Here is a 12,259-nt window from a genome sequence, read left to right as displayed (position 1 = left end):
CGCTTCATGATTATGTCTACGAGTTATGATTATGTCAAATATTTAGGTGTGTATATAGAAAAGTGGAAGGAGAGTTCAGCTCCGGAAAAAGAGCACTACCACAATTTCAAGCTAAGTCAAACTTGTTGCCATGGAAATGCCAAAAATATGTTTTTATTCAGAATTCCAAAACCTACCAAAAGGCACCAGTACACCACCAGATCTATCTATATGCCAAGTTTGGTGAAGAAATAGTGAACAGTTTTAGAGTTCTGCTCCGGAAAAGAGCACTACCACAATTTCAAGCTTCAGTCAAACTTGTTGCCATGGAAATGCCAAAAATATGTTTTTATTCCCAAAATATACACCACCAGATCTATCTATTATTATTCAGAATTCCGGAAAAGAAAACTACCAAAAGGCACCAGTACACCACCAGATCTATCTATGTGCCAAGTTTGGTGAAGATATATTGAACGGTTTTAGAGTTCTGCTCCGGAAAAGACAAATGTGCACGGACGGACGGAGTCCATTTTAATACCCCCCGCAAAACGCGTTGCGGGGGATAAAAAGCAGAAACGCCAGGGTCAAAACTTAAAACAGATATCAACACTGCCAAAGTCGACTGGAGCATTAAGCCTTCACAACTTTGGTGTCAAAGTGTGAACAAGGAAACTGGAACTTGGGGATATATAGTTAACAAGTCATGCATAAACTAGAAGCAGGAACAGAAAACACTAACTCCACCTAAACTCCCAACTGGACCTGTAATGATATGCCAAGTGCTTAAGGAATGCGCGTCCGGGAACAGACAAGGCATCACCTTTCGCGGTCACTTTGACAAATGCGCAGAATGGAGATAAAATTTAGGATTTTTCATTTTTATCCAAAATATCATTTCTGATATCATTCACGGTAGAGATAAAACAATCATTACCAGTTGTGTCCATGGCGACAAATGTCCATCCTCTAATAGCCGCCAACACCCTCCAACAACAGCACCCTGTTGTGATTTCCATCATCTTGACCTTATCCGTAATCCGGTCAGGTTTTATCCTTTAACCTATGAGATATTTGTCATGTTCCTGAGAAGTAAGAATCGAGCCTACCTTGCTTAATACGTTTCACAAAATGTTCTTATCCACGAAGTGGGTTCTATTAGACACACCTTATCTTGACAAGTTCCAGGTGGAGAGTGATGCTCTCACACAAAGCCAGGCAAACAAGATCAATGATTCATGAATCTTCCTTCAACATCCATTGAGGAAACCTGGGGGTATACATGAGAACACTGCTTTGATCCAGCGTGTAAAGCTGTAAAGTCTGACCACGTGGAGGAGGCAGACCAGTGGCGATCTCAAATCCCACCAAGCGTGCACACCAGGGAACACCGAGTCAGCCAGGTAATGCTTGCTGGGTCCCCAAGCCAGTCAGCAAAAGTGCAGCCTATTGAAAGACTCATGGTTCAATATCGCCTGGGTGAGACATTCCATTTGAACACAGCATATACACATCCTAACATATATTGGAAACATTGTTCCCATCAGATGAGCAGATATTTCTGCCCATTCAGTTTAAGCCTGAGACAATGCACACAAAACACCAATTGTCAGCCTAAATGACTTTATTTTTTCAACCTCAAAGAAAATTCCACGGAGATGTAACAACGTAATGCAATGCTGGCCCTCCAGGCGGGGCCGTCCCTACACAGTGGATTGACATGTGGCTAGCAACATACTTCACACATTTACAATCATTTGTATTGCATATGTCATAACATACGTATATCTCTCTCAAGTTGAGGAAAAATCAACAATCATTACTGCCGTGCCAGATAACTTGTAACAGAAAAAGTATGTAAAACAAACACAAGTATGGACCCTTCAGTCGCATATTCTACATGCATGATTTTACTGATACATGGCGACATCAACTGCATTATTTGGTAAGGAGTCATTTACGACAAGCAAAAATAAATCCTGACACAAATTTGTTTATTACAATTCTGGCATTAATCGATTCCCATATTCTTGGTTAAATGAAATCCAATACATGAACTGTGTGGACTAATATTCAAACTGTAACCGATAAATAGATACAAACTCTTTATGGGAGTTAGGTAGTTGTATCTGAGTATTTTATACTGTTTTGAGGAGGGATGCGTGATGCTTTACAATAGCAGTTTACATGGGCGTCAATCTGGCAGACATCACAACAGTTGAAAACTGCCCAACATTTCACTACTCCACAGGTAACACAGAATTCTCTTATAGGAAATAAAGCATAAGGTCTATAGTACAAACACAAATTGTGATTTATTTCCCCAAACTTTTGAATTGATGTTCAGATTTCTTTTTAAAATGAGTGATATACAGACAAAAGTGACAAGGAAATGATAAGATTACTCCACCCTTGTGACAGACCCATGTTTTCCGTGCAAGTGTGGTTGAAGGGGCTGTCCAGAATCCTCGAACTACTCCTCATCAAGTAATTCTGGTGTGTGGCCAAGGTCACATTTTAACATGGAATGTGGGGAACAAAAAAAAGCATATGTTGGTACGTGAAGTGCAATTATCATCCATTCTATCATATCCAGGACACTCGGACACAGACATACACATGTAACTACAATCACAACTTGAAAAATATGGCGAAATACATACTAAAATGCACAAAAAATATTAAACAGTTTGTACAATAAAGATTTATGATAAAATTCTGTCATCTAAAATCATTCCATTAAATTATATCCAAGAGTAATAACAATAATAAACCTATGCCAAGCCTGTCTGAACTTGCAGTTGACATGGCCCATGCAGGGTTCTATAGCTACAAGCTAATCTGGAGTAAGTATGTGTGTGTGCTGTGAACCATCAAACACGATGAAAGAGGCAGATCTAGCCACACAAGACGGTGGTGGTAGCTGTAAAGTGACTTGGTGTAGTAAGGCAGCCATCTTGCCTGCATCACTTCCCAAACTTAGTCGGACATGGGACAACAGGTGGTTCACGTTTCTGATTCTCAATCACACAGCTCCAATTTGCAGGTAACAATGACAGGATCACTTGCAAAGTAATAGTTCACTTAAATGCAGCATGACATCATAGCGAAGACCATAAAAATGCTCCTGAGCATAAAATCACTTTCTTTCACATTTGAATGACCCAAGTGAATATCCCCCCTTTCCCAATGTTCTTTCCCCTGCGAAATCCCCACCCAATGGCATTTGAAGATTCTATGGTCATCCTAATTCATCCTTACTAAGGATAAATAATCCTTAATAATATGTCTCTCTCTCTACAAATCCTCCAGGGTTTCGTCTCAAGATGAACTTTCTACATTCATCGTATATGAAGATGACCAAACTGAATGGCATGGCTGGGAACCACCAAGATAACCTGCAACACAAACAAACATGGATTTAGACTTCAGGATACAAGTAGTGATCGACAAGTAATGCATAGATGTAACTTCAAGGTGGAAGGAAACAATTTCCAGCCGATGCTTTCAACAAGTACTGACCTCAAGTGCTGCATACGCAGACCCTGGTCCAGACCAGGGCAATAAGTCAGGAAGGCGGCAAGGGCGGTCTCAAAGAATATACCAAAAGTCAGTCTGTGGTTTCTGTAACAAGAGATATATTGCAATGTAAAACTGAACAAATTGCACATAAGGAGAAATCAATAACAAAGAAGCAAGAACACAAATTGTATTTCAAAGCTGGCTTAAGCGTCAAAATGTTTAGCATAAAGCTCCACAATGGCTTTTAAGAAGTAGATTCTTCTCATTTATCTGAATGGCCATTATCTAGAGTACATAAATCCAGGAACTTACTTCATTCCCTGTTGGAATAGGGACAGTCTCCTAGTCTTACAGATGATCAGATCAGCCCACTGCACGATCACAATGGACACAAAGAAGGCGGTGTGGCAGGTGTACTCAAGACGTTTCCTCTGAGAATAGGTCTGTAGGAGACAAATTTGTTTGTCAATACAATCAAGATTTGAAATACCCCAAAAATAATTTAGTAAACAAATTTGACAGAAGAACTTTCAAACTTAAAGAAAAAACCTATACAAGTTGAGTTAATTAACATACCCATTCCTGTCCGTAAGAATCTTCAAGATCATTGATTCCCACGGAGTCCCATTCCTCTCTGATACCCAACAGCTTGCTCATCCAGAAACCATTCTCTCCCATGATCACAAAGTACACAAAGAACCCAGCAGAGGCTTGGATCATACCAATCTGCCCATAGGCCATACTGATCAATCTGAAACACAAGAACATGAAGTTTGCACACATATAGGTACACTATTATGGTAGTGTTATTCTAGTTGTCAGTATTCTTCCAGTTGTATAATAGCAGTTTGATAATACTGAGGAGGGTTAAACCAGGGACAAATAGGTCTGAGGTCAGCCAGATCACACAATGGAGCTAGAGTAAAATGTCAAAAGGTCATGATATATTCTTACCTTTCATTTACAAGTTTATCCTTTACTGGATCACGTGGCTGTCTCTTCATTATGTCACTCTCAGCTTGTTCATAGGCCAAGGAGATAGCAGGAACCATGTCAGTTCCCAGGTCAATGCAGAGAATGGTGATGGTTCCAAGAGGCAAGGGAATATCAGCCAGGATGAAGAGCAGGAAGGGGGAGATTTCAGGGATGTTGGAGGTAAGGGTGTAGGCAATAGACTTCTTCAAGTTGTCAAAGATCAAACGACCTGAAAGCAAGGACAACAATCAATTACACAAACGTAAATAAAGGTTAACTTCAAGGGGAATTTGAAATTGTTGTTTCTTAACTTAAAGATTTAAATAATTAATATAATCAGCAAGAATGACCAACGAACAATGTTTAAGAACAATTCTTTCAGAAAGAGCCAAACCACATCCAATATAGCCTGAATTCACATATGCCAACATGAAATTTGTGTCATGATTATACTGGATATGACTGGCAAGAAATCACACATCACAGCCAAGCCGCAAACTACAACTGTTTAGTGGGGGGGAAAAAAGAAATCAAGGGCATCTAAGAACTGCAGCATACAAGTCAGCCATTACTAATAAGCAAACTAGTAGTGGACCAGACCCACCTATGTTTATCCTTGCTACAATTTAACAACCACCCTCTAGCCCCACTAATACTCGTACTTGCTGACCCATTTTCACTATAATTTGCTTTGCAACCATTACTTGCCTTCTTCAACACCAGTGACAATGGAGGCGAAGTTATCATCCAGCAAGATCATGTCAGCAGCTTGCTTACTGACATCACTTCCAGCAATACCCATGGCAACACCAATATCAGCTTTCTTCAGGGCTGGGGAATCATTGACACCATCACCAGTTACAGCTACAATAGCTCCTTGACGCTGACAACCTTCAACAATGATCAGTTTCTGTTGTGGGGAGGTACGGGCAAACACGATTTCGCCATGGTTTCGTAGAATCTCATCAATTTGAGCTGGGGTCATGTCACGGAGGTCAGCACCATGGACAACAGCAGCCTTTGCCTCTCTGGAAAAACAACAACAGGGTACAGAATAGTGGATAAAATCTGACATCAGATCCGACTTATCATTATATATGAAAGAGCTCGTCCATATCTTGGTGGTTTAATTATTTTATTGTCTGTAAGAATGGGTACATGTCTACAACATACCTTGGATCAACCTCTTCAACTGGAATTCCTCTTTCAGCAGCAATATCTTCTACAGTCTTACTTCCTTCTGAGATGATACCCACACCCTTAGCAATGGCCTTGGCAGTAATGGGATGGTCACCAGTCACCATAATAACCTAGAAAACAAACCATAACATTCAATCACAGAATATAAGATATGAAACATACACCACATTTACAACACTGGTCCATATTTACATAACTGCAAATCAGCAGAGGTTTAGCTGAACCTACCTTGATTCCAGCACTTCGACATTTTCCAACAGCATCAGGCACAGCGGCACGGGGAGGGTCAATCATAGCCATGAGGCCAACGAATCGCAGACCGGTGATGGGGAAGTTGGGACCGTCGGGGTCGAAGCTGAAGCCTGGGGCAAACTGATCGATTGGCAGGAAGTAGTCACAGAATCCTGAAAGCAAAAGTCATGAGGAAATGAGTGCTTGCATCAATGAAATATGCCTTACATTACTGATATTAAACCATACAAGCTACATTATACATTACAGTATATAGAAATGTTTTACATACCAAGTACACGCTCTCCCAAGCCTCCGAGTTCAAGGTAAGCAGCATTGAAAGCCTCACGGAAAGAATCATCGATGGGTTGTTCCTTGCCATTCAGAAGCACTGTGCTACATCTGTCCATGATCCTCTCTGGGGCTCCCTTCATCACCAACAGATAACGTGGGTCATTGGGATCCTCAGTCTCGTGGATGGAAACCTGAAATACACAACATTCAGTAAAATCTGCAGGCAAATTCACGTACTCTCTTCTACAGAGTTGCATTTCAGCAACAGTGAACTGAATGCAAGATTATAAATCACTGCAAAGCCACCTTTGGTGATTAGTACTGTTAGCACCTTACGTGCAAGGCGGAATTGGGGAGGAAATGAGTTTATGACTCAAATGGAAATACAGCAAATATGGTGAGCCAATGGAAAGTTGGGCTTAAATTGTCAAGGACTGAATTACCAAAGAAACATGTTTTGAAAAATTTGTAGGAACTTACCTGGTATTTGTTGGTCGAGTTGAATGGAATCTCAGTGATCTTCTTATTGCGACGACGGAACTCGGTCACATTTCCAATGGACAACTCAACACACTTAAGCAGGGCAGATTCAGATGCATCTCCGTTACATTCTCTGAAAAGAGAAAATGATGAAAATGTTAGAAATGTGAGGTTATCAAACTGATACCAGCTTACTTCTTATTGTCCACAATGTAAGTATATATGCAGTCTATGACATCAGTACTGTTAATCCATTTCTTTGTAGTAATTCATGTAAAGATACAGAGCACATAAAATATCTATTGTAATGTAAACTAAGGTACGGAATGAACACTCACCTCTTAAGGATCGGGGTGTCTTCTTGTCCAAGTTTGAACTCTGCTCTGTTACACAACATAGCAACGAGCCAGATTCATCCAGGTGAGGTCAGTGCGGCTGTATGTGGCATCTGTAAATACAAAACAACCATGAACCATGTATGCGGCAATAACATGAAAGATACTTATTTCTTTAGAAATATGCATTTCATTTTTTTGAAGCAGTGATTTTATAGGAGAGACTGTTGGCATGTTTTCATTACAGACATGCCTTACATGTAACACAGATGCAAGACTGTTGCATATATCTGATCTTGTACTCACTAGACTGGTCATCACTGGTGTCAGCCTCTACAATACGTCCATCAAACCACATGTGGGCAACAGTCATTCTGTTCTGAGTCAGGGTTCCGGTCTTGTCTGAGCAGATGGTGGATGTAGATCCCAGGGTCTCCACAGCCTCCAAATTCTTCACCAGGCAATTCTTACTGGCCATACGTTTTGCTGTGAGCGTCAGACAAACCTGCACAAATACCATCATGTAGTAGGCTGATACTTCCTGTTCTCAATTGCATGGCATTTCATATTCCATATTGGATGTTTTAGATCATTTTCTGTTAGTCAGTGAATCATATCAGGCACAATGAGATCCCAAACAGGTTATGAAACAGTAAATAGTTACTCACTGTGACAGTAGCCAGCAGACCCTCAGGGACATTAGCAACAATGATTCCAATCAAGAAGATGACAGCATCCAGCCAAAAGTAACCCAAGATGAAGGCGATGACGAAGAAGGAGACTCCAAGAAACACAGCCACGCCAGTGATGATATGGATGAAGTGAGCAATTTCCTTAGCAATAGGAGTCTCGCCAACCTCCAGACCAGAGGCCAGGTTAGCAATACGCCCCATTACAGTTTTGTCACCAGTACGAACAACAATGCCACGACAATCTCCTGCAAGCCAAACAATACACAGTATTAAAAAAGGTTTATTGAAGTTTGATTTTGAACATTTGTTAAGATTTGATGCACTAACAAAGTATAGGTGAGCCCTGACAGTAGCCTACCTTCTACAGCATTGGTGGAAAAGAAGGCCAAGTTCCTTGTTTCAAGTGGGTTTTCATGGGTGAAGTCAGCTGTACGGGTCTGGGGCTCAGATTCTCCAGTCAGGGAGGAATTGTCCACCTGCAAAGACAGCATTTACCAGTTTTAAGAAACCACACCTCTACAACCAGACAGACTCAAGTACTGAAAAAATTTCAAATTGTAGAATGAGAACTTGGCTAACATCAAAGTACTGTACACAATGAGCAGGCATACCTTGAAGCTGTGAGCTGTGATCACACGGATATCAGCAGGGACTCTGTCTCCAAACTTGACATCAATGATGTCTCCCAGGACCAGCTCCTCTGCGTGGATATTGTGCTTCTGTCCACCTCGGATAGCCACAGCAAACTACAATGACAATAACTTGCAAATAAACATGTGATAAAGACATCAGTGTTGATAATACTGAACAGCAGAAATACCATGTAGTCATGGCCAAACTTCTTAAGCAGCCTAAATGCTTCATTCAACAACTGGCTTCAACATGAACAAGCCCTATAGCCGTCTCCAGCCATAGGTTATGCCATCAGCAGGCATAATCAATTTGAAAATTTTCATAGAAAGACTACTTTGATTAAAAAGAAATGCGGTATGAGACACCAGCTTTACTAAAACAAAATGACAGTGTGAAAAAGTACACCACCATTCACCAATAAATATATTACCTGTGGGACCATGTTCTTGAAGGAATCCATAATCTTGGAACTCTTAGCCTCTTGATAGTATGAGAAGCATCCAGTGACAACCACGACAGCCGTCAGCACTATACCTAGATATAACTGGAATAGATTGTGATTTTGTTAATGCAGTATGACAAAAATAAAATGGGATTCCTGGGGTTTCATAAATAAAATAATTATTTGGAGGATAGAGAATTAATCAAATTCAGATGATGATGTCAAGAATTCCATATTTAAAAGTGTGAGGTTTCATTGTAGTTATCAACTAGTTTCAAATAGAGACAGACAGTGAAGATAAGAACTTTCAGATGACTCACGTTATCACCCGGTGGATCTTCCATGGCTCCAGCCTGGATGGAATATGCTATGTAACAGAGAATAGCCCCAATCCATAGTAGGAGAGAGAAGCCACCAAATAATGTTTTACAAAATTTGACCCATTCCGGTGTTGTTTTAGGCGGTGTTAACATATTTGGACCATCTCTGAGGAGAATTTCTTTTGCCTTCTCAACACTGTGACCCTGGAAAAGTGAAAAATAGATTACATAGATATAATATAGGACAGCGATACTATGATGTGAAAACCAACTTTATATGCCAAATACATAATCCATTCGTGAATAACTGATACAGTGTTGTTGCAAAAATATTGTAATCTGTCATTACTTAACTGCAACAGATTGAACACACTAAAGAACAACATGAATGTACTATAGTGTACACAAATGCAACTAGCATGCCAATACTTAAAGGGGGCAGTGAGCTTCTATTCAAAATTGCCATGAAAATATGTAATGTTTGAGGATGAGAATGAGTTGTGTGATAAGTAAGACTTCCAGATGGGAACAATGAGATGTGGAGGGAATGTTTATACCATATTGGGATCTGTTCCAAGTCGCTCATAAAGTTCCTCAAGTGGAATCTTGTGTTCTTCCATCTCCAACTCCTGCTTGAGTTCGTCAAGATTTTCCTTCTTCTTCTCCTTCTTTGACTTCTTCTTGTCGTCATTTTCACTGGGTGTGACCGCATAGCGGTAGCTCTCAGCCCGTGGCTGAAACAGAAAGGAATAAATAACAGAAACAGTCACATGCAAATATTAATGGACATACTTCTTAACTACATGCTTTAATGGCATTAAGTTGTCAGGTTCTTACCAACTTACATTGTGTTACAAGTCAAATATCAGTACCAGATTCTCTAAATTAAAAAATGTTCCTGCTTATCCTTATATAGTAATAATGTTAAAGCCTTATGAAAATTAGTATTTCATTGGTGAAACAAGTATATAAACTTAAGAGCCTTCAGTTTCAGATTACTGAATGCAATAATGTTCCAGCATAACTTGAATTTAGGAATGTTCCCCCTAATTGCCTGCATAGAGAGGTTGGTTTCAGTCTTGATGTATTGTACGATAGGACAAATGCCTTGTGAATATCAAGGTAAAGAAAACCAAAACATGCATAACCTACACAAGACAGTGTGTGCATTAGTTTCATTACACAAAAAACCTGCTAAAAATGTTTTCTTTGAGGGGCATTTCATAAGTTGAGAAGATGATGGAAAAGTAAGTTCTATGGCTAGTCAACTTGACTACCCATAGAACTTAGTTTTCCTGCTAAAAATGGGCTCAGCTGAGGTCAAATCAGAGTGCTTGTTTACTTGACCTATATAATTCTTCAAGTAGCGTAACAGAGCATGCTGTAGCAATAATTGTATTGAAGTATACACTTTAATGATAGTCACCTTACACTGTGTTCATTTTTAGATATCTTATTGTACAGAAATACATTTATGAACTGTTTTACGACACCATAATCTTAACTTTGTTGCCAAAAATATTGATATCATTTCTAACTACAATGCTTCACATAATTAAATTACAACGATCAGAAATTATCGAGTGTTTACATTCATTACCTGGACACAAAGTAGTTTTTCTTCACGGTAGCCAAGTCTGTTATCACGTGAGAGATCACATGACTGTTCATTCACTTTCCCTGAACAACTTACAAGGTCACCTCTAACTGATCATTGGCATGGGTGTAGACAGTCTTACACTTTAAGCCATAAACAGGTTCAAAGCACAATCAATAATACATAAAACGTGCCAAATATTGCGGATGTTGCAATTCATAAACTTCATTGGGCAACTTTCAAACAGGAAGCTAGGCTCATTCAAGCATTGTCAACTGATCGCATCGCCATACATCTACATACTTCTGGCATACTAGAGTTGTAAACAAATGGATATAATCACATACATGACATATTCAGTTGCGAAAAATGCCGGCAGTACAGCCTATTTTTATTCCATAATTAATTCTATCCTTCAAAAGATCTGGGCGTTCGCATGCGAAGGTTCAGAAAAGGCTTGGCAATGCATGCAATTTCTAATATCAAACATCAACATGTACACTCGCTAATTTCAAAAGTCTCAAAGCGCATTTAACTAAAAAACAACAGCGTTTCCTTTTTACTGTGGTTAAAATGTCCGTGGAAGATTTGCCCTTCAAACTCCGAGGATGCTCATGAATATTCATAACCAGCTCGAATTTGTAATTGCAAGCACGAGCGTGGAATGCTTTTCAATATCCCACTATGGCCAGGGAGAAAATGCAGCTTTGATAGTTTAATTTAACATCCATGCACTTACAGAAACAGTCTTTACAGATTCGGTTCACAAATGGTAGCGGCAACAGAGGTATGCGGGCTGACCTAGGCCCTTGAAACCAATGATGGCACGCCATGTTCAGAAGGTGCGTTCGTGATTTTCAGAGTCTACATCTTCAACGAAGAGATAACCATATAAAAAACAGCTTGGTACAATGTTAAGGGCAGATACATCAACCATAGTCATATGTCACACATTTGGTTTGGTATATTTGTAAAAACAGAACAGAAACTCACCTGGTTTGCCTTGGACACCTTACTCGACGCCATTTTCGATTGGGCGGTCTCTCAACAAGCGTGACGTATGTTTGAGCTTGAGGGCTGTCAATCAAGTGACGTCACCAAGGAAAATTCCGGAGTATTTCGAAATATTCCACCTAACTACCGAGTAACACTCGGTATTAGGTTTGGCTAACGAAAGAAGTAACTACGCTATTAACAATGCGTAAGGGAGTACTATTAAATAATGATGTTCGTCTCCGGTTCCTATATCACGTGATCAGAAGGGTAATCTGTCCAAAATGGCGGTCGTGGCTCACAATGCCCGTGACCACCAATGCACAGCAACTAGAGACGCTACTGTTCACGAGCGGTTTTATATTGTCCCGAGGAGGCACGTTCACAGCCTCTTCTTGAATTTGATTGGCAGATCTATTGCAACAGTCAAAACTAGGTCACCGGTTGACCGCTGGAAGACGGGGACAAAAGTCGAACCGGTTTCTTAATTTATGGGTAACATTAGGTAATATTGTATCAGTGGTATTGCATGAAGACAACACGAGTACTACTCCAGTATAATCGTT

At 40.0% G+C, this 12,259-nt stretch overlaps 1 protein-coding gene across 1 annotated transcript; it reads right to left on the bottom strand.

Annotated features, from left to right (window-relative positions):
• Positions 1–1,585: 1,585 nt before the first annotated feature.
• Positions 1,586–12,015, bottom strand: LOC124285208 (sodium/potassium-transporting ATPase subunit alpha-like). Its single transcript, XM_046721395.1, is given in 20 exon segments — positions 1,586–3,377; positions 3,502–3,603; positions 3,814–3,944; positions 4,078–4,252; positions 4,456–4,705; positions 5,185–5,504; positions 5,650–5,786; positions 5,905–6,080; positions 6,200–6,392; positions 6,682–6,814; positions 7,020–7,085; positions 7,087–7,129; positions 7,323–7,521; positions 7,685–7,953; positions 8,067–8,184; positions 8,320–8,454; positions 8,772–8,885; positions 9,104–9,307; positions 9,661–9,837; positions 11,694–12,015. Coding segments are annotated over 20 exon segments (3,096 nt in total). The 5' UTR covers positions 11,727–12,015; the 3' UTR covers positions 1,586–3,256.
• Positions 12,016–12,259: the final 244 nt, after the last annotated feature.

The sequence above is a fragment of the Haliotis rubra genome, unplaced genomic scaffold (assembly GCF_003918875.1).
Source record: "Haliotis rubra isolate DU_JTF1 unplaced genomic scaffold, ASM391887v1 Scf355, whole genome shotgun sequence".
NCBI lineage: Eukaryota > Metazoa > Mollusca > Gastropoda > Lepetellida > Haliotidae > Haliotis > Haliotis rubra.
The sequence above is the reverse complement of the archived record's forward strand: the minus strand, read 5'-3'. Positions and strand labels throughout refer to the sequence as shown.